Raw genomic sequence first — 24,176 nt, 5'->3', positions numbered from 1 at the left:
AAAGAATGATAAAAATTGCAAAATGTAAAAAAACAATCAAACACACCAAAAATTGAAAGGTGGGAAAATCCTAATATCAGATTGATATTAGACTATAATCCCACCCAATAAATGAAGACAATTATATTGATTAGTTCTTGATTACACAGACTAATCAATTCTAACAATAGAGATGAAAAACTATAGAGATTACAAAAATAATTGAAAATTTTCAATTTACTCAAGAATCCTAATTTGTGACTCTCTTTCTATTTATATCAAATTCACTTGTGTTTCTCTCTGATTACAATGTGATACTCACACCTTTATTGTTGACTAAGTGAGTATTTATACTAAACAACAAGTGGAAAAAAGGTCTCCAAAGAAACCATGAAGCAGTGGCTTTATAATCAGAATGTCGTGAAGCATTTGAAGCCAAGAACAGCAAGCTGCTCGACTCCCTGTAGATTGCTCGACCAAGTCGCGCCAAATACCTCCAATCGAGCGACCAGCAGGTTTGGTCTAGCCATATTACTCGAGCAGCCCGTGAAACATTCTGACCTTGAGTCCCTTTATGTGCAGCACCAAACAACCTTTTATACCAAGCACATAAATTGAGATTATGAGCCACACCATAACAGGACGAAAGTCCAATTTGGTCAAGCCTAAGTAAAAGATATTCTATGAGAACTTATTAAAGTTCAAATTTTGATTACATATTAGTTCGTTTCACCGATTGTCAATTTGTAACAAAAATTTGTTTAATTTTATTATCTGTATTTTGAATACCCTATAGAATCCAAATGAGGTAGTCTTTTATGAGTCATAAAAAATCACTATAGATTTTTCTAAATTCACTTTAAAGAATTCTAGTTTTATAATATTCATTGTCCAATTTGTCATATGACTTAAATAGCGGATGAGCTTTTTCAAGTGTTGCTCTCGGGTTAGTAACTTTTGTTCTTTTTATAGGTTAATCGAAGGTCTTCAACCATCTTCAATTGAACTTCTACCTCAAGAAATTAAATCAGGCAAACATTTACTTGGACACGTGAACACTTCTACAAGAATATAATAAACATTACTTTTACCTAACATATTACAAATTGTAGCTAAATTTTCAAAAACAGCAACCAATATAATTATACTTATATCACAAAAGGTGTTTTAGAGTATACAACCAAATCAAACATTTGTGACATAAAAATAAAAAAGTGAACTCTTACTCACACTCAAACTCAAAATGACATATAAATACGTAACTAAGCCTTATTTAAACTTCAATAACCACTTTTCCAATATTTGAACTTGTAAAAAGGGAAGCCAAGCTCTCTGGAAAACTCTCAATGCCTTTGTTGATCTTGAGTTTTGAGGTTATTTTCTTGTCCTTCAAGTAACCACCCATTTCTGTTATAAAGTCTACAAACCGATTCATATATGAACGTAACATGAAACCTTGCATATGAACTTCTTTTCCTACCATATTCAACAGATTCCTCACTCCTTCCCTTTCTGTCCAAACCTGTTCAATTTATTTTAAGTCATTTAATTAATAATTCGAAAAAAAGACAATTATATGAAGTTACTAACATTATGTGTGTTTTATGGTAAGAGATGGCTAATACATCAATGAGAATAATATAGAGGCACGCAAGGTAGGCTAATTAGATGAGACTTTGGTTTGCTAGTAATAACCTAATAGTGTAGTTACGACATGTGTATTCTTCTGACATCAAAGAAATAGGTCACAATAAAAGACTACTAGTGCACTTGCTCGAACGAGCGTATGGCTACTCGTTCGAGCAAACACTGCTGCCAACTATTTGCCTTGTTTCAGCATGCTTCCTTGTACTAGTGTGGTTCCTACTCGATTCCTTGATCTTCCTACACATGTCTTAGCATCATTGAAGCCTTGCTCCTCAAGGTGTACAACATCTAATCGTTGTGTGTACCATGAAAATTCTCCATGATCAATTCTAAGTTATAATATTTGGTGAACTATATGAACATACATACCTTATTGTATTGAGATATCATTCCACAAAGAGGAATACGTGCAAATCCATTAACATGATTAAGAACTGCCTCAAGAGTTTTGCCTCCAACATTCTCGAAGTATATGTCAATTCCATTTGGGAAGTACCTAAAATTTATATAAATATTAAATTTAAATTAAGAAAAGCCCAATAAAAGTGAAAATATATTAATTTAGAATTTATCTTTTTATACTGAATAAAGTTGAATGAACTAATTAAATAAAACGGAATTGAAAATGTATTTAACAGATAAGAATGAAAGTGATATGATAAACTAAGTTAAAATTGACTTATTTAAAACTTAGTTTAAGAAAATTGACATTTAAAAATGTTTCTATAAGTAAATTTAATTGATTAAAAAAAATCAAAATATGACAAACTTATTAGACAATTTTTCGATAATAATAACTTCATTTATCTGTTTAAGTTTGCTGCATCATGCTTAAAGTTGTAATAATATATTGCTTCTAAATTGGCAAATTTAACGAGATAGAGTAAGTATACGACACACCCATAACATACAAATACAATTAAGGCTACTCAGATGTTCAAATTGTGTAATTTTCAAATTACTTGGTTAAAGCAGCATCAAGATCAGGTTCTTTCTTGTAATTGATAACTTCATCATATCCAAATTCCTCTTTCAATAGCTTCACCTATAAAAAAATCATATAAATAAACTAGCTAATTGTATAGACCAAAATCCATAAAAATAGGAGGGATGATGCTATAATATGCTCAATTGCCTTCTAGGTTATAGCATTCAATGATAAAAGTTTCTTCACTCAAACTTATTTTTAAAAGGTAAGAACAATTCCGGTATCTCGCATCAGGAGAACAAATCATACTCGATACCCTCAACGAGGGAGTAAAGAGGAAAGCGTGCAGTCAAGAAAATCCCCAACTGATATCTGCGCTCGATAAGGGTTGAACCTCAAACCTTCTACTCTACATATAGATGCTCTATTTATTCGGCCATAAACTTTTGGTACTCAAACTTATTTTTAGTGCAGTTTAATTCAGTTGAATTGGATTATATTTCACTTTTCACATTTTCATTGTACTCTACTCAGTTCCAATGAGTTGAGGAACACATGTCATCATGATAACTTTTAAAAGTAGATAATAATAATAATAATTACTTTTGTTTTGAATTACTTGCACCTTTAAATGGTGGCACAAGAATTAAGAAAAATCGCTTTAAATTTACTTTTGTTTATTTTAATGGTAGGTGAAAAAGTAACGATGTGATATAAGTGAGATTAAAGCAGGGGTAAAATAGAGAGTTATTAAATTATTTTGTTGCCAAAGATGGAAAGAGTGTAAGTTTTATGAAACAAATAAAAAAAAGTAATAAATACAAGTATTATAGAAGGAAGTATGTCAATTCAATAATATAAAAAAAAAAAAAGATAAGTTTAAAATCTACCTTGTCATCAGATCCACAACTTCCAACAACATAACAACCTTTAAGTTTAGCTAATTGACCAGCAACCATACCAACACCACCAGCAGCTGCAGAAATAAACACATTTTCTCCCTCTTTTGCCTTTCCTATTACTTCAATTCCTATCCATGCCGCAAATCCTGGTACTCCTGCACTTCATTCCCTTTCCTTCTATATTAATTGATGGCTTCTTCAATCAAATTCGTCAAGTTTTCTACATTTCGTTATCTTAATGTCATTCATGGACTCCCACGTAGGGTGGGGTTCACATATAGGATGGCATTTGAGGGTCAAATATACGCAATTTTACCCTTATTAGTAATGAGTTAGGATTCTCTCCATTACTTAAAATGTAATGGAGGGTCCATATGAATAAGAAGCACTAATAAAGAGATTGTTTCTGATTAATCATTACTGACAAACTCCAAATGCAGCTCTACATGAACAAAAAGTGCATATGATATGACTTTTTTATTGGCTTATGGCTTATAATCGACCTATATTTGTCTAATACATAATCAGTAATATCTCTATAAACAATTGACTTGTATCTTCTGCTGGTCGCTTGAAAAATCAGTGTTTAATATTGATTTGAAAAAAAGTTAAGTATGAAATTAAATAAATAATCATACCAAGCACAGAGAGATAATCCACAGGGTCAACCCCAAAAGCAGGATCAACCTTGATAGCCACAGCTTTGGTGGGTACAATGCTATACTCTGCAATTGGCATTTCTGGGCATATCACTATATCCCCCTCCTTATATTTCTCGCTCTTTGATCTTATTATCTTCCCTGCACCGTATGATCCAATTGCCTACATTTTTTTCATTATACCAAAAATATTATTACATACATTTGTGATTGTTATTTAAGTGAAATTCAACTAAATTGATCTGAAATAAGTCTTACATGTCTTTAACGGTCCGATTAGTAGTTGGTAACAAATGACGAAAGGATAATGAAAATCTGTGTAGTTTTAGTGGGAAAAACTTTTATATGATTAAATTTTCATTACCATTAGATTAGAATGACATGATACATTCCATCAATATTTATGATATAAAGAACATTACTACCATTTATTTAGTTTTAATAACCAAACGAGTCATAAGTATACCAAAATTGAGAATCGAATTTTATCTCAGTCGAAACAAGTACTGCTTTCTCCGAGTAAGATCTTAGGTTTAAATCTCCCCCGAGTCTCTCCCCTCAACTCAGCCTACCCAAACTAAATATAAAAAAAAAATCAAAAAATACCAAATAATTATCTAGTAATTTCTCCACTTTAAAATATTTGCATTATTTGACTTTTCATTTAGTTTAATATACTAATTTAATTCTTAATTTATAAGATCTAATGTTTTAACTTATAGAACAAAAATTAATAAAAAATAACAAAGAAATAGTGCGATATTTCTAATGTTCGCAAGTAATTTAAAACGAAAAAGTATTAGACTGGAAAAGAAAATCCTAAATGGAGCAAAGTGACTTATATTTAATGGAAAATGTAACCTGGTTGATGGGAAATTGGGAAACATTAAGACCATCTTCAGCAATACCAGTCATTCTGGAGCGTAGATATGGATCAACAGAGATCCAAAGGCTCTGAATAGCTACATGATCATCAGGGATTGAATCAAGATCTAATGATAAAGTAACAGTTCTGATCTTAAGATGATCAGACGATGGTAAACCATCTCTAGCGTAACCTGCCATGTAACATTCCTTGCTTTCTACCTTCTCAATTCCCTCCATCTTTCTCTCTTTTTATCTCTCCTTTGACTTTTCTTTCTCTTTCTCTCTCACAAACACACACCAATTATATACATCTATCAATCTATACTTATAACTAAAACAAAAAACACTAACATTATCTGACTCCTAAACTTATGAGACGTCACCTTGTGGAGTAAAGTTTTCCCTTTAATATTAGATGGTGATGTCATCTTAATATATATTGATTAATCCTAATGAATACATTAGCATAATAATCAATACATTAAATTTGATGAATTTTTTCAATAATGCCTGAATCTATACATTTGAATTTTGACAAAGTGAATTAGAATCAACAAAAACAAGCTATTAACAAAGTGAATTGGAATTACAATGGCTATTTGAATTTTGACCTTTTATTTTTACATTGCAAAATAAAATAATGTAGGACATAATAATAAATCTATACATTTTATACTAATAAATATTATCATAAAAATAATAAATCTATACATTTTATACTAATAAAGATTATCATTTTCACATTGCAAAGTAAAATAATGTAGAAGTAGGACATAAAAATGAATCAAATATTAGCTATTATATGCAATTATTAATTTATTGAAAATCAATAACCAATATTTTACAATTCATTTTCTTTATTTTTTAAAATTACAAAAAAAAATCGTGCATCGCACACGATTATCTAGTATATTACTATATAGATATCAATAAATTTTTATAAGACTGTCTCACCATTAGACGAATTCATATAATTAACATATTTTTCTAATTGATTATTTTAAAATCGTAAGTAATTACTTAAATGTTATAAGTCACCATCATCATACACATTGTATACCGTTTATAGGAAAACTATGATCAGGGTCGAGAAGGGAAAGAAGATGGCAGCTCATATACGTAAAGGAGAGTGCGGTCAAAGAGTCCCTCGACTCAAGATAGATCTTCAAAAAGAATGAAAATCTGCAGCTATACTTAAAGGTTTATAAGTAATTGCTCTAAAAAAACAAAAAGTTATATTTTAAAATTGTAAGTGATTACTTTGTTATTAAAAATAAATAATCACTTTAAGACAATACGTATACATTAGACCAGCATAATAAATATAATATCACCTTAAAATCCTCTCATTTGAGAATTTGTGTATTGATATTGATAATGACAGCAAGGAAAGAGCAAAAATTGATAAATTCTATGAAGACCCTGTACAATTAAAATTATAATATATTTTTCTAACAATCTTGTATTTTTAAACATCTATAGTATACTAAGTAATTTAATATGTCAGGACCCTGTGCGATCGAACATGTTGAATATGCTCAGAACCTCCCATAAATAACATACCCATATTTCCTTGGAATTCTGATTCTTTAACTTGATTTTGTATAATAATCATAAATTATTTTATTAATTTTGAGTCGTAAACTATAGTTAAAAATCTTTAAATATTAAATTATTCATATATCACATACAAAAATGTAAGTCTAACTATATAAAATTGAATATTTAGTTCATTCTATACTAATATATTAAATTTTTCCTCCAAGTATTGAAGGATAAATATCAACGTTGCTTTCATATATGTGAACGAAGTATAAAGTTGAGGCATCACATCATTGCCTCTCAATAAAATTGGACCACGTAAAACTGGTGAACACCTCTTTTTGTGAATGTTCCATCAAGAAAATATATACGACAATAAGATTAGATGAAATCAGTATTCATAGACACAATCACACAAACTACCGGGAAAGACCTTACAAATTACCAAGCATATACGGGCTGATTTATTTTCAGTTTTGAGCTAAAAGCGATTAATTTTGACTTTAAAGTTATTAATTTAATTTAATAAAATATATGACATTAATGGCCTTTTGTTATCATTTAGAATGTATAATGGTTATTGAAAATTAATAAATTAATTAAATCAAATAAATAAATTAAATAAATAATTAATTGGAAATATTTCAAAATTACAAAGTTACTAATTTGAGGAAAGTTTTTTTCACAGATCGCGAAAAGGCTCGTGGGTCGCGAGTTTTCAAGGCAAAGTTACTGTTTTGGAAAAAACACAATTTGTGGGCCGCGACTTTCGTCACTGGTCGCGTGTTCGCAGGTCGCAAAGTTTTTCACTAGTCACGAGTCTCTGGTTTTTGCAATGTTCGTTTTATTCGATTTTGTCAGTTATAATATAATTACCTACGATTAATATGGTTATATTAACCAGATTATTGGGATGGATTGATTGAAAGACGACATCGGTTCGTGAATCGATGTTGCGTTTCATGGAGTAACATGTTACTTCGTGAAATGGTGTAAGCTCTTCTATAAATATAGAAGGCTTGTGTTTATTATTGATGCATGTAATTTCTGATTTTCTTATCCTCTCTAACACTTTACATAGAAAACTTGCAATCTTCGAATGTAATTTTTTGTATCTCCTTCCATTTAAGTTTTTCTTACATCGTTTTATATTCCTTGTGCTAGGAATTTAGTGAAATTCTTTGTATTTCAAAACATATTTTCGGTTTAGATTTCCAAGCACTGTAGTGGGGAGAAAATGATGTTTTAGGAAGAGAGTCTCGCCTAGAATTTATATCAAGTCACATACAAAATCTTCTTGTTACTTTATTCGGGTTTATAGATCGGTATCTTGGAGTTCTTGATGGTGTACATAAGCAAGGATCTTGATTGCCATATGTAATTTGTAATCTACTACATTTATGTAACTTTATTTTATAAGTTTAATTGATAAAATTAAAGTAATATTTTACAACACCGTTTAGTAGGTAGTAATAAACGGTGGTAATGGAAATGAAAAACTCGTGTAATTTTAGTTAAAAAATCTTTTGCTTACCTTGATGAACATGCTTGTCTAACTCCAATCATCTCATTTTCTTCATAAAATTCATTCCAATGCATTATCATTGGGAGATGTAGCAGGAGCGGCACTCTCGATACATAATTAACATTAATAAATATACTTAAGATAAATAATGCGGAAGTGTAAAACGCCGAACTGCTAAAAACCATTTGAACTAAAATCGTTCAAAACATAAGTAAAAAAAATATCTTACAACTAAGAAAATATAAAATAAGGTTTACTTAAATACGATAAAAAAACATAAGTACAATATAGTCATCAAGTAAAATCATTGAAGCTAAGTCCTCGATAGAATAATTAAAGTTGCGGCCTGGATCGAAACCTAAGCTAAATTTTCCTGCAAAATACTGTCATCCATAATGCGGATGACAGCCGATTAAATCGGTCAGCGATAAAGCCGAGTACAATTTTTTCAACAAGCTTATGATGCGATAGTTAAATCATGCTTACAAAATAATCATCAAGCACAATATAGAAGGTTATTACTCATTATTGACCTTTACTAAGCCATTAAGTTACATTCTCAATACTTGCAGAAGTTCATTACTGCTACTAAATACTTGGTAACCTTAATGCTTATTTAATCAAATTCAATTAAGCCTCATAGCTTTACCATCATAGCACATCACAAGATCACAACAATAATGACAACTGATATATGTAAGGGTCTGGTTAGGTGAGGACCGTAGTCCTAAACCCTAACTGTGGTGGGAGTCGTCACTCCTCTCAATACTGTTATGCTCGAGACTTCACAGGATGGGTTTTTCTCGAACCCCCTGTCTGACACCGCATTTTACGTGCCGGCTAACACGGACGCCGGGATTTTACATGCCGGTCCATGGTTCGACGTTACCTTACTATCAGAGTCATACAATCAATATCATGCAATATCAAACAAGACTCTAAACCGAAATAGTTTACATTCTTATAAGTCAAACTGGCACTAGTCAAAATTTTGACAATTCTACCCTTTTAATAGAAACAAATTACTAGTATCTAATAAATTAAAATTAATTAAATAACAAATTTTCGTAGCTATACTAAGATTCCTAAGGCTAAACTAAGTCTTTATTATGTCATAAATAATCATAACAGTCAAGGGTAATATTTCTAAGTACTTAGTAACATATTTTATCAAATAACCAGTAAAATAGTAAAACGGATCTATCATCACTATAAAAATAACATGATCCGACAAGTTATTAAGGGTCCAAAATCTATATGAAATGAGTTTTCAAGAAAAACAATGCTAAGCATTTTAACAAATTTGTTTGACTATTTTACCGATAAACCGATTAATAATTCTTTATAATTACTTGAGTCCAACAAAAAAAAAGTTATCAAAACACCAAAATGATATGGAATCATTTTAAACACGTAAGTTTATTTAACTAGTAAAATTCATATATATCTATATTATCATATTAATCAAAATTTTCCATATATATGACTTTTTCTCGAGTGTCCCAAAAGTATTATTGTTTTGACGAAAATATCACTAAACTGGATATAACTTTAATATTACCATGTAAAGTTTAAATGACTAAAATAAAATCATGTTGATCATGCTTTTATATTATCGAGTAACCATAAATAAATATCACATAATGAGAGAGTTAAGAAAATGTGTACCATTTTCCTCCGAAGGTGGTGCTAAACCAAGTAAGTCAATAATAATAGGAAAATAAGAACTTAAAGAAATAAGCTCCAAAAGAGAAAGTCTTCAAGGCTCCAAGCTTCAAAGAAGTAGATCTTCAATTACCCAAAATAAAATGATATCCAAGCTCCAAAATATAATACTTGACTTTTCAAAAGTGGATGATTATTGACTTAAGAAGTGATAAGATCAAGCTCCAACTTCATTTGATTCTTCAACAAATAAAAAGGGTATAAAGTTAGTAAGATGTTAATGAAGTGAAGATATAAGAAAGAATGGTAGAAAGATTTGATGATGGGGGTGCAAGTGATCTCATGGCTAAGGAGGGGTATTTATAATGGGTTTTGGGCAACTTTTTTAGTTCATAAGATTGTATGAAAAAGAAGGTTAACTTGTGTAAGTGATTTAGAGTGTGTAAGTGAATGTGTAAGAGTTGGAGTGTGTAAGTGGATGTGTAAGAGTTTGGAGTATAGAAGAAAGTCAACTTGTGTAAGGAAATGGTGATAGCTTGTGTAAGTGATGAACATTATGGATTGATGTAGAAAGGATTTTGGTTCATCAAATTTTTGTTCTAGTTTATACTAGTGAAATGTTTTAGATTAATGGGAAAGTATGATTAAGGTTTGATTATGAAAATATGATAGTTTACTTAGAAAATTTTAGTTAAAACTATACTTAAAAATAATAAGAAAAATATAGTTAATTTTTAGGTATAAAATAATTAAATCAAAGTTGTAAAGTTAAAATGATAAGTAGTAAAGTTAGTTTAAGGAAACGAAATTGAAACGTAACGTTTTAATAAAACCGTAAATATAATATTAAAATTTTACTTTTCTATAAAATAATAAAATAATATTTTAGTGCTTATAAAGAAATTTAAGAATATATATATTTTTTTAATTTTAATATTTGGAAGAAATTACAAAATCGGAATAAGGTTTAGGGATTAAAGGTGATTTGAATTAGATAACCAAAGGATTAGGAATTCGAAAAGAAATTTCGGAATAATTAATTGGAAGATTAAGATTAAGAAATTTGAGCATGTTACAGGAGATGTAGTATTAGGTGGTAATCAAAATTTGTAAACAAAAAAAAATTTTTGTGATCAAAGTTTCAATTTAATGGAATGATATGAAACTTTTGATGAAGTTTTACACTATAAATCATTTCCATTACCACCATTAAGTACCACTAACCAAACGGGTTGTAAATGGATTAATTATAACATTTATAAAGTAACTAATTCTGACCTTAAGTGATTAATTCTGACTGTACAATGAACTGTTGTATATAAAGTGATCCGTTATAACATTAGAGGGAACAACTTTAACTTGATAGTTAACAAGTTTAAGAATAATCATTTACAAAATTAAAGTGATCAATTTAAAACTTATAGTGCTAAATTATAAATCATCACATGTATAGTGATCAATTATAACTTATAATCTTAAGCAAGTTCTAAAGAGATTAATTATAATCTTAAAATGGTTAATTCTAACCTTCAAGTAATAAATTATAGAATATTATTAATAACTTTTTAAAGATATCAATTTTGACTTTAAATATATCATTTATGACCTTAAATTGATCAATTTAGTGATCGTGTATTATAAAAAAATTAAAATTAAACTGATTAGGGTATTCTTATATAAGTAATCTCACCATAAGACGTTCTCTGGCAAGACTTGTTGATTCATAAACCATAATATAATGTAATTAATACAACTTATATCAAGATCCAGCTCGGTAATTGTCTAGAACCACACAACTTGAAAAATTTGAAAAAAATAAGATTTTTTAATAACTTTAATAAAAAAAAAAGCTTCGGCTAAACTTTATTCCCAAAATAAGCGTCTTTGGCTCAAAGCTAGGCTCGGTATGTAATCGTTGTTACTAACAGCGAGTATAAAAAAATGGTCAAAATTTTAGTCAAGCTATATGTCGCTGTTACTAATAGCGAAATAAGACTTTGACTGGTCAATGGTCAAGTCGCTGTTAGTAACAGCGACTTTAGGCGACCCTAAATACAGCAGCCTTCTTCCTCCTTCGTTATTTCACCCGTTTTTGTATCAGAGACCTAACCCACGGAATATTTGTATGATGTTTTTATATATTAAACATTAGTAACGTTTTGTATATATTGAATATTTATAACATGTAGACTTTTGTGTATATTTTGTAATATATATGTAGATGTGTATATATGATTATCGTATTATCACATGTGTTATTATGAATAAAATGATGTTAATTACTCAAAGTTTTCGGCGATGAATCCCGCCAAGAATTAGGTATGAATTAAATCAAAAACAAACAGACACTTATGTTCAAATAAAGAAAATGCTCTCGAAACTTAAACACAATTTCATTCTTGTTCAACGAATCCATATCAAATTACCTTCAAAATCGAATAACTAGAACAAGAATGATGGAGTTTGGATACAATGAAGTAGGGAAATGATGGAGTTATTTATAGAACATAATAACAACGGTTATTTTCAACTTCATAACGGCTAGTTTAAATCATACAAAAAAGTCAATAAAAGTCAAACCAGGTCCAACCTAACAGCGACTTGACCATTGACCAGTCAAAGCCTTATTTTGCTGTCAGTAACAGCGACATATAGCTTGACTAATATTTTGACTATTTCTTTATACTCGCTGTTAGTAACAGCGATTACATACCGAGTCTAGCTTTAGGGCCAAAAACGTTTATTTTGGGAATAAAGTTTGGCCGAAGCTTATTTTTTGATTAAAGTTATTAAAAAATCTTATTTTTTTCAAAATTTCACACAACTTGTGGGTTCAGTACGTTAGGTAAAGCTCAAAAGAAAAAATGGGATATCTACACGTGATAACAAAAACACGAATGTACTTTGTAGTACTAAGTATGTTGTAAGATATGATTCCAATTCCACCACCAAGTCCTAATTAAATGGATATAATTTTAGGGGTTTCACATTACTTTTATTTAAATCGATATGAATATATGTACACATATACAATACGAGGTGGATACCAAGTAGGTGGTAGATATGAGTACTCAACGCCCTATATCCGCTAGCGGCTGGCACACCACAATAGTTGTAGATATATAATATTATATTACCATTTTCAGACAAAATATGACCAATTTAAACTCGAGAAATAAAACTGCGTTAATCTTAGTATATATACTCCATATAGTTAGTATATTACATTATTTTAGAATCAATGCATTCAACAAACACATTACCTAAACATAAATTTAGCTTCAAATAAAACAAGTTCAACTAATGATATATACATCAAACACAGCATTCTAACCGTTAATCCTTTAAACTTACAGAAACCTAAAAATACAAAGACGGACTTCCTTCGGACAAAACATCGGAGCTTCGAGATATATATGCTTTTGTGCAGTTCAACTGGTTTGTCTTTCACATGAGTATGTATAATAAAGTTAACCCAAAACAATTCAATGAAATCTACCTGAAAATGTCGAAACTTGTTGAATCGTGATCCCTAAATAATCCTCCTACATTGCAAGGTTTGAAGAGCTTTCAATGGCTTTCCCCAACGTCTTCTAAGCACTGTTGTTGTAGATCAAATTACAAAGAAAATGGAACAGGTGTTGGCTGAAGTCATGTCATGTGGGAACTTATAATCCCTGCATGTTTATCAAACGAAAATTTAATATGAAAGACGATGCTACAAGTAAAAGGGCTCGAGTTTTCTCATAAAGAAAAAGTAGCCATGTGATATACATTCTCAAGCTTCTTGTAAAAAATCAGCTCCACTTCTCGGCGGAGTATTTCAACATCCATCGCGTACTCTCTTTGATCTTCCTCCTCCATCAACTGTCGCAGTTGCATTCTCATTTTTTCTAATGCATTGTCCAAAGCACATGAATCTTTAAATGTCGAAGCATCGGTTGTTCGAAGTTGTAGTAAAATCTTTATTGTAGCAAGTGACTGTAAGAAACAACATGATGTTCAATCAACAGCAAATGCATATTTTTCTCGAGACATTCAAAATCCAACACAACCTCAATAGAAGGATGCGTAAAAAAATAATGATTCACGAAGAAAAAGATTCGAATGTGATACCTTTTCCTGGAGTTCAAGGTCATCTGATAGGGCTAGATCAACTATTGCCTTCAGAAAACTATGATCACTGAAAAAGGGAAGCTCTGATTTATCGGTGTTTTCTAGTTGACATTCCGCTAGATCACCGACAAGAGATACACATTTCCGGCGAAGTCTAATGTCAAAGGTTGAGTTGCTCAATATATCCTGCAGAAAACAAATATGCAATTGTCAGGCACTCTTGAACCCTCATCACCTTCCAACTTTTTTTCCACATTAACCATCTTCTGGCTCACCCGCTCAAATTATTCTTAAAGTGCGGGCTAAAGACAAGGTGAAAACTATTCTGGAAAAGGAGCATTTTTTCAGTTTTTTCTCATGATCTTTTGGTTTTTGAAGTTGTAAAGAAGTATCCAAAGTTACCTTAAGCATCAAATCTCCAGCTTCGGCATAAAAAATTTTCTGGCCATCAAAATTGTTTCTGATTAAGGCAGAAACTGCGTACAATGCTTTGGTGGCCTCTTCTACAACATCAGATCTCACCATCTTCATGAGCTTTGCCAGTGTACGAAGTTCCAACACCTAAAAGACAACATCTAAAATTATCATCAGATAAACATACGAGTACAGCTTTAACCCACCATTAATAAGATTCATAATACATTGTCATCATTGATCGGTGAATCTATATCTAAATCATTAAATCTTAAGCAAGACCCGATAAAATTAAGATACTACATATGTGACATGCATAGAGCAATAGAACAACGGCCTACAATAAAATTATTCAGCTACTGGTAAAAACTGATTCTCTGACCTGATTCTGAACAACCGGGTTGTTTTGACTAGCTTTTCCAATAACCCAAGCAGCAAGTTTCCTTACATCTAGATCAAGATTGTCAAGCTGGCTTATAACAGCAGCAACACCTCCAAGTTTGTTCAAATCTGTTGAGCATTGAGATTAATCAAAGAAACAAAAAGTGTCTAGAAGGTTCAATTGCAATTTTTGGTAAAGTAAATGTAATATTTTCCAGTATCAAATAAAAGAGTTTTTTGTTTTCAATAAATATTGCAGACCTTAAGAAAGACAAGAGTACTTATATCATCGATAGCATAAGAACATACAATTGACGCTGACAGATTGCTATGAACAGAGCAAGGCATTCCATCAAGAACGCACACAAAGGGAAAAAGGGCAACCAGAAATAGAGAAATATTTTTATTGAATGAATGTTTTAGTTCTGTTATTTTGTAAATATATTCCAAAGTTTGTTATAGTGACTGGAGTATTTATTATTGTAGAACATTTGTTATTTCTAGCAAAGGAATGGAAGCTCATATATATATATATATATATATATATATATATATATATATATATATATGTGTGTGTGTGTGTGTGTGCGAACACATAATTAGAGATATTAAGGATTGAATTAGTACATTGGATTGCATGAAAAGTCAAATGTTGCAAGTATTTTGGAACGAAGGAAGTATATAATAAAGGTGAGGGACTCATGCTTGTATTCATTAAGTGTTCACACACGTTATTGAGTTTTCAGCCACTCAAATAGCTCACATTTGAAACGCTACCTAACACAATATTTCAGCCTTTTAGCACATATTCTGTCTGTTACTCATTCCTGATTTTGCCATTTTTCCACTATCTACTTCTATTAATCAAATGGAACTGAAGACAGCTTAAAAATTGGCTTTTTTCTCATATGAGAGAACAGAGAAGTATTGGGATACAAAATGAGACACGAAATGAAAGGTCCCTTATCTGGGGCCGAGAGTCATAAGAATAGGTTTTCTATCAGCAGTCTAAACTTTCAATTAACTTCACTTTTCAAAGACTGAAAGTAAAAAAGGTAATTGAAACAAATTTTTCCTCATCTCTACAGCATCAATGATTACTTAAAAAGTTATAATAATCTAAGCTACATCAAGAAATTATCAAATTTATGTCCGTGTATACAATGAGGGTAATCAGGACGTACCATTAGCATTATCTATAGGTTCAACAAGTACCAAAAGTTCTTCCAGAGCACGAAGACGATCTTCTAAAGAGATTGAAATATTATTCAAGTCATCTATTGCAACCTTCATCAACTCTGCATCTGAAGGCATTCTTAACTTTTCCATTAAATCCTGGACAAAAAATAATAGAAATGTTAACTATAATGAGGAACCAAATGATTAAGTGGATTGCCACAAGAAAAGATATAATTAGGAATTGATAGGAAAGAACTCCATCATTTTCAAGTTTATAGTCAAGTCAAAGTCTCAAACCTAAAACACAACTCCTATTCAAACCAACCCCATTCTTCAATACTCCCCCTCAAGAGTCCCAGTCAATGAAAATCCCAAGCTCGAACATAAGAGGGTAAACTGTAGGTTTGGGAGTTGTGAGTTTTGAGACAACAAACTCAAAGAACATCATCACATGCTGATCATAAACCCCTATTCTATTCTCGTGGGGGAGTTTTCTACTCAATAACACGCTAAACCTCTTAAATCGATTTGTAGCAATAAGTATGCAATTGTTCTTCGGATTCTTTCCATACTCATTCCTTAACACTCCCCTCATGAGTTTTCCATCTGTATGTACATTATTTAGAACAATTAGCCATGGAATCATGAAACTAGACCTGTTACGCTCGGCACTACTAAAGAGTCTCACACTCAGATAAAGGAGCATTAGAATTTTGATAACTAGCTCAAAAACTTAATCACATCTTATAATCATGAACCATTATTCTAATCTCGTGGTGACGCTCCTACTCACCAACATGTTGCACTTAGACGAGAGTGTTGTGAAAAGTATGCAAGGGTTGAAGTTAGCTAATGTGAACCAAACTGTAAAGCATTATTTGATAGGTGAAACAGTATCAAAATGGCAAGAATTGTGAGTATGGCGTACTTGAAGAGAAAATGTAAATGGATCTTGTATTACTGCAAATCAAAGATTACAATAGAACATAGAAAATGTTATAGGACAAGCATTCAAGAGGCTTGTCACTTTCTCAGGAATGATTATGAACTCATCAATTTGTTTACAATATTTTTCAAATAATGTTCTCTAATCCTCCCCTTCTTTTTTAACAATTTTCTATAACTAAGTGGCTCATTGAAATACCTACAATGCCCTTGTACCCAGTATATCATACAACCGCACAAAAAATGTATTTGGGTGGGGGGGGGGGGGGATTTAAACATCATGATACAAGTCATAACTTGCAATGGCTTTAATACGTATATGGAGAACTTGGATATGGAACAAGGGATGAAGAAAGGACTATTTTAAATTTATTACTCTATGATTGATGGGAATTAATATGTTTAAAAAGACATAAGGCCAATTGGTGACTTACCAAAATCAAGCAAATGCTACCCAAATAGAGTTTATGTTGAGGAGGACATATAGTTTTCACTTCACTCTAAAAGCATACTAGGGGAATCTATAGTTAGCAGGGGCGCTTCTAGGCTTACTCAACAAGCCCAATCGCATAAGGCCCCGAAAAAGAAGGGGCCACAAATATTATTTAATGCATTATACATCATTATTTCTTGGTAGAGTAGGTGGTAAATGTTTTATATCCTAAATTGAAGGTTCGAAACCGATGACACATAATTTGGAAATTGGATCTCCAGTCTCATTATTTCACACGCATTTATTGCTCTCTCCCCAAGATTTTTTTCTTTTCCACTTGTTTCTTGTTTGATTCCCAATGACAACATTCATCTTCTTTTTTCATCTTTCAATTAAATTAATAAAACCATCTTAAAGATAACACAATTAGGCTGAATCAAAGCCCTCCTCATTTGTTTGAAAATGGTTCTGGTATACATAATGGGTCAAGTAGGCGACTAATACTACTGAATTAGTGAGCAGTACAATTGTACATAATGTGTCAAGTAGGCAATTAATACCTGCTACGGTTAAGGTTTAGAAACTTGCTAATGGTGAAGTTGTTATTGAAAAATTATAGTGGTTTTCATAAATTAGTTATTCACAAGTACATTATATTGTGATTTGTAATTATGCTTTGTTCTTTTTTGATTTGAGGTATGTTTGATGATGTGAAAATATTTTGTGAATAGATGGAAAACATCAGATTTTGTTTCTTTAAAGAGGAGTTATAAGTCATTCTTGATAAACAAGAAAATGCCGTTGAAAAAGACAACTAGGGCCAAATTAAGATTTTGCAAGGTATTTACTTTTAGCTTGTCAAAGTTGTAGACTTTGAGTTTGTTTTTCATCTTAAATGTTTAATATTCATACTACAGTTGCAATTTTCATACTATAGTTTCAAAAATGAAAATATTTTTGTTGTACCAAAGAATATGAATTAATCTTTTAGTTGTGCCTCTCTTGAGCTTTATGACAATGTCTAAGTTGAAAACAATCTATGTTTTTATTAAGATTGTTAATAAAGAGCCTAATTTTAAAAATAATTAAAAAAAATAAATTGGACCTCAAAAACTTTACCCTAAACAGCATAAACTTCTCATCCTTGATGTTCGCATAAAACCAAGCTAGAGAAAAGGTGAGAGGGAAGAATACAATGGTGGAGACTAAAGAAGTGAATGTAAAAAATTTTGTTTTAAAAATTCATTTATGTATGAAACTAGGCAACTTAAGTGGTTGCATACTATACTTGGGTGAATATGAATGATTATAGATTTCACGTGGCTTAGGAGACCTTGGATAAGTCAAATGGAAAGATTTTAATGAAGGAGAAAGAAATCTAGTGGAATTAAAAAGTGAATCTTGAATGAAAAGAAAAAATATTATCTAGCATTAAGAAAATGTAAAAATGACAAAAACATCTCCAACTCTAAGGATGCAAAGGCTAAAATAAAAAAAAGTTGTGTGAGTGTATGATAAGTAAGATAGAATAATCAAGAGGAGACATGTAAACAATAAGAATCTTAGTATAGTGAAAGTATGAAGAATAGAAATGAAAGAATCTTTGTGTAAGACTAAGAAACAAACCCATGATAGATGAAGGGTGTATTTTCACAATTTATCTTATAATCTAATGAAATTGAAAATATGTAAATGGAGACATTTATGTTATATCTACGAGAGAAGAAAAGAATATATGTACAGGATAAGTAAACAGCGGTTAGAGATTACATTAAGAACATGAAATCACATAAAGTAGTGGTTCGTCTAAATGGTATACCTATCAAAGTGTGGAGTTTTTTTTATGAAGATTGGGCGTAAATTGTTAAACAGACTTATGCCTATTGAAGGAGAAGCACATCAATAAAGTTCTATAAGAGGAAATCAAAAAAACATTACACAATAATGAAAAATAATTTACATATGTTTTTCATCAACATGGAGAAGACATATGACAGGGTATAAAAATCTGAAGTTGCAACAAAGAAGGGAATACCTCATAACTATAGAAATATTATTCAAAATATGTATCAAGAAGTGAAATCAGACATAAAGACTTGTTGAGGAGCAATAGAGTATCTCCTAATTATTATTGATTTACATTAAGGCGTTGCTTTGTCATTTCCAATTTGCAGCTAAGGCAACACACTTAATTCAAGACAAAGTGTCGCGGGGTATGTAATTTGCTTATAAAAAAAATTGAATTCTATTTACCTAAAGACTATAGAAGAGGTTACCACTAATTTGGAATTGTGGAGCCATGAGTTAGAAGCACATCAATAAAGTTCTGCATGGAATGTTTTTTCAGTACCAAAGAAATAAGTAGTAGGGTAAAATTAGGGGGTAAGGTTTACAATACAATTTACCTGATGTAGACCAATATGTAACAAAATAGGATTCATTACAGTTGGCTCAAGTAGAAAAGTGCAATCAAGGTTAGAGTTACTCTAAGGTTAAAGGGAAACTTTTATCAAACTATTTGACCAACATTATTATAAGGATCATAATGAAAACATAAGGGAATTGAAATGTTATTGCTATGATAATCGGCCCACATATAGTGAAATAAAAAATCATGAATGAAGTCATGAGCATTAAATAAAAGTTAATAGTTATAAATATTGAGATAAATCATAAAAAAGAAAATCATCCTTTATAGTTTGGGCATATGAGGCGAATGCCATCAATTGCCTTGTAAAAGGAGAAAACTAAGAAATTGAAAAGAGATAGAAAAAGGCCTACAATAAATTGGATTGAAGTAGTAAGGAAGAATATGAGTGATTTTGGCCTCTCAAGTCCATATGACAAGAAATATGAATGCATGGATTGGAGAATTCATCTAGACTATCAATGGGACTAGATTATTGGTTGTTAATGTTCTTATAGCCATAGAATTATGAATGTCTCTAGGTTTGCCCTCAAAAAATGGCACCACATGGAAACAATAAAGGAGATCAAAATTTGTAAAACAAAGCAACAAAGATCATGAACATGGGAATATATAGGAATGGCAATAATGCAACTAGTAGACATCTCAATTAGTCAAGTCAAGCAAAACACCACCTTGCACCTACTTCGGTCGGTGCACCTTACAATTTATCAATAAATAGGTACATGCTTTCAGAAAAAGAAAAATAAGTACAATAACAAATTTGACCAATATATATTGACACATTTTTTCATCAAAGATCGGTAACGGTGGTTTGGGAATGGTAAGACAAAAATAAGGTAAGCTTGATGTAGACCGCACTATAAAATGTTTTCTTAACCAAAGCCAGTATTGTTCATGGAATCTCATGCACTAGAAGTTATTCACCTGGATTTCAATTTGGCGCTGCTTTAGCTCATCATCGGATAGGCGTTGCATAGATTTAGCAGCATCCTTCAATTTAGCTGGATCAGAATGTCCTGTCACATCCATAAATCAAAAACAAAAGAAGTTACTATACAGACAAAGATGCAATAGAATAGAGCACCATATCATGTATATTCACACATCCATCAATGATTCAGATTATACTTAGCATGATAGGCAATAGCAGGTATTGTATTGGCATAGGTATCAAGTACCAAGATTACATTTAGGGATGCACTGAAACTGAAAAAATCATTCTAATTTGTGTGAAGTTGTGATGATGCTTTCTATAAAGGGTCAATCGAAAAAACCTCTTCATTATTAAAAGCAAAAGTTTGCGTACATCCAATCACATAAATCCTGCTTAGGTAGAAGGTCGGAAGCCTAGATGGGGCCACTTAATGGCATTGGGTTAACGGAATGTTGTAGAGATTTTCCATTTCTTCCCCTTCCGCTTAAGTAAAAAGGTATAAAACAAGTTATTAATCAAGATTAAACATTCCCAAATTAAAAGTAGTGGGTTCATCACAAAATAAAACAAGAGGGGATGGATATTCCATAAATATAAACAATTCGAGGCAAATTTTAGCATCAGACTAATCATTTTCAAAAGTTGGTCTCTCTTTTATGAACAATCCTACAAATCAAAACTATAGTAGATACAATCAATTTTCCAACCATTTTTCGCAATTTTCATAAGATGCCTCACAACTCCAGTCACACTAATAACGTTATTCCCAACAATATCTAGGACTTCTCCCATGGTCTTTACCACTAAATAGTAAGCTAAAGGAGATTAGGCAAGTTGATCAAGTCTTTTCTCTCTAAGTCTGAGTAACAAAGAAAATTGGAGCTCCATCTCCTAAATTCCAATCAAACTCAATTGCTGCAAATCAATTGTAAAGTTAGCAATCTAAAAGGCTCTCTAACAAAAAGTAAGGCACATGTATAGTACATACTTGTAATACCATGTAGACATGTATTGTAAGTGTGTAACTATCCATTAAATTTCACCAAAAAAACTATTTCAATTTTTTAAATTCGATTACATTTCAATGGTTGCTCAAAACTATAATCGTTAATGCAACCATGGTTAAAAGTAAGAATCCACAGTGACACTAAGTCTTCAGCAACAACAAAGTGTGGGCAACGATTATAGTCTAAAATTTAGAGTTTACGCTATTATCCAAGGAAGAAAAGAATTGCAATTGTATGAAAGTGATGAAAGAAAATGGAAACAAACTGAAAAGATCAATGGCTTCAGATCTCTACAATTTGTACGCTTTTTTAAAAAGTCAACATTAATGTTCGTCACTAAACCCCTAAAGAATGGTTTTTTGGTTTTGACTTGCATTCCTTCCCCAGTTTCCCCTAATTGACATCACATTACAGTAGTGGCAAAAGCTGTATTATACCGAGCACTACCAAAAAGCTCTCAAGCACAGGAAATGCTCATAAGTCACAACACAATGTCCAAATTCCAAAATCATACAAGCTTCCAGGTCCTTAGATTAGCCTAGTATACATTCTACTGATTAGTACTTTCATTTAGCTCGAACACAGAGCAAACCCCAATACCTGCTCAAGCATCAAGTGATTTTAAGTGCCCCAGGCCACAACACAACAGAAGTCAGCATTCAAATCCTCAAATCCACAAGTCCACAACATAGTTTGCCAGTGATGATTTGAAAGAAAAATCAGTGTCAGGAAACATGGAAAACAACATACCAAGTTCACTTAACAAGAAAGAAAATAAATATATAAAGTCCACAGATATCATCAATCATATTCTTTAGGTTTAAAACTCTTTGACTTCTTTTCAAAAAAAAAAAAAGAAAAAAAGAAAAAACACTAACTAAACTAAACTAGAATCACTTTGACTTAAATCTCCATAAGTTCACTTCAACTTTATTCAACACCCATAGTTCAACACTTCAATTAAATTAAACTAATACGGTACTAATAAGTTTCATCCAAGTCAACACTAAAAAGATAAATTCAATTCAATTCATTACTTACAAGCACTAATTCCCTCACATTTTAAACACTTTTGTAAACACCGTTCAATCCAACTCTAAAAAATTGACTTTAGCACTATTAGTTCAGCTAAGTTTAGCTTAGCACCAATAAGTCGATTTCAACAAAGCAAATTTCATCACAAGAGAACAAAACCCTAATAATATGTCACTTCACAATCCATCTTCTCATTGACCAATAAATGAGAGTATAAGTTAGAAGAAACAACAAAAAGAAAAATACCTATTGCCCATTGTAGCATCCCATCAAGGGAAGAAAAACCACCATCAAGCTCGTCATTATCATTCAAATCCACAGGTTCTTCGGAATGTGACTTCCCGAACAGGCCTCCTTCTTTACCAGTTGACCAAACTAACCCTGAAATTGACTTGTTAACCCGATCCTCACTTGCCCAAGCTATAGAAACTGATATAAGGAATGCTAGGAGCACAATAAGGCTCAACCTCAATACTCTCATTCTGTAGGAAATCTGAAAAGGGTATCATTGCAGAAACTTGTCAACCAAAGGAGATAGATTTATGGAAGAACAGGCAAATCAAAGAAGTATGTTTTACAAAACCCACTAAATCCACCACTGCATTTACTCAAAGTCACTTTCCCTATAGAGAAGGAACACAAACACACACGTCCATATACACAAAATTACCTCCTTATCACAATTTGTATATAAATATGAACAATACTGGTTCTCTACTCCATGTACCATACATCCAAAACTAACCATTTTGCAAACAATAATGAAAAATTCTACTAAAACAATTTTATTTTTTTTTTTTTGTAGTACAGGGTAGCTTCAGGGGGAGGGGAGGGTTAGGGAAGGAGGCAGCCAGGTCCAGAATCGAACCCAAATTTCTTCAAAGAAATTGGTACATGCTCCCACTCAAATAAGACACTCTTCTCTACTGAAACAAACAATTATCTTCTCACAATCATAGTGATCTGGGTTTTTCAAATCCAGGAATTCAAAGTTTTGCATATAAATTTTCAAATCTTTTTGTTCCAAAAGCAACCAAATCATACCATACAAAACAGACAATAAATTAAAAAACACAAATCTTTCTAACCCTCAATTCAGCAAAATCAAATCTGAAAGGGAACAAAACTTTCAACTTTGATAATAATTGCAACTACCCATTAGCTAAGAGCATATCAATAACCTAATAGCTAATTTTCAATAAATCTAAGATATAATAATTGGAAAATAAAATCAAAAACTGGGCAAGGAATAAAACAACATGAAATTGGGAGTTTCATAATTTTCAAATAATTGGAACATACTGATGAACAAACACAGAAAAAAGGAGATCGTTGGAGAGGATAATTGACCTTGATCGTGATGATGAATAAGATTGATAAACGGAGGATTTCTTGCAGTATTTATTTGTCAAATGAATTTATGGATGTAAGTGGAGGAGTTATTGTTTCAGTCAGCCAATGAAATGTAGGAGTATGTTACTCCATTTTTTCCTTTTCCGAGTAAGTATACTTGATGAAGTTTCGAGAAGAATTACGGGAGAATTGTTGGTTTGTTCGAAAATTTTGACAAAAACTGATCACGAGAAG

The 24,176-nt window shown here is 31.4% G+C and overlaps 2 protein-coding genes across 5 annotated transcripts; both read right to left on the bottom strand.

Moving 5' to 3' along the window:
- Positions 1 to 1,096: 1,096 nt before the first annotated feature.
- On the bottom strand, positions 1,097 to 5,486 carry LOC130799825 (2-alkenal reductase (NADP(+)-dependent)-like). The gene is made up of 6 exons (XM_057663072.1): positions 4,977 to 5,486; positions 4,095 to 4,278; positions 3,445 to 3,611; positions 2,589 to 2,671; positions 1,996 to 2,122; positions 1,097 to 1,501 (listed from the first exon to the last, which is right to left on the bottom strand). The coding sequence occupies exons 1-6, from the start codon at positions 5,217 to 5,219 to the stop codon at positions 1,253 to 1,255; spliced, it is 1,053 nt and encodes a 350-aa protein (XP_057519055.1). The 5' UTR covers positions 5,220 to 5,486; the 3' UTR covers positions 1,097 to 1,252.
- A 7,389-nt stretch (positions 5,487 to 12,875) lies between these two features.
- LOC130799671 (hsp70 nucleotide exchange factor FES1-like) lies at positions 12,876 to 24,176 on the bottom strand. 4 transcript variants are annotated; one of them, XM_057662850.1, is made up of 9 exons: positions 23,892 to 24,176; positions 22,836 to 23,082; positions 20,538 to 20,629; positions 15,810 to 15,960; positions 14,627 to 14,754; positions 14,233 to 14,391; positions 13,831 to 14,016; positions 13,489 to 13,695; positions 12,876 to 13,391 (listed from the first exon to the last, which is right to left on the bottom strand). In XM_057662850.1, the coding sequence occupies exons 2-9, from the start codon at positions 23,068 to 23,070 to the stop codon at positions 13,383 to 13,385; spliced, it is 1,167 nt and encodes a 388-aa protein (XP_057518833.1). In that variant the 5' UTR covers positions 23,071 to 23,082; positions 23,892 to 24,176; the 3' UTR covers positions 12,876 to 13,382. The 4 variants fall into 4 exon arrangements, with proteins under 4 accessions (XP_057518833.1, XP_057518832.1, XP_057518829.1 ...); XM_057662849.1 differs by having other exon boundaries at positions 23,940 to 24,176; XM_057662846.1 differs by having other exon boundaries at positions 12,876 to 13,695; positions 23,940 to 24,176.

This window comes from Amaranthus tricolor, chromosome 14, assembly GCF_026212465.1.
Source record: "Amaranthus tricolor cultivar Red isolate AtriRed21 chromosome 14, ASM2621246v1, whole genome shotgun sequence".
In the NCBI taxonomy this organism is placed as follows: domain Eukaryota; kingdom Viridiplantae; phylum Streptophyta; class Magnoliopsida; order Caryophyllales; family Amaranthaceae; genus Amaranthus; species Amaranthus tricolor.
The sequence above is the reverse complement of the archived record's forward strand: the minus strand, read 5'-3'. Positions and strand labels throughout refer to the sequence as shown.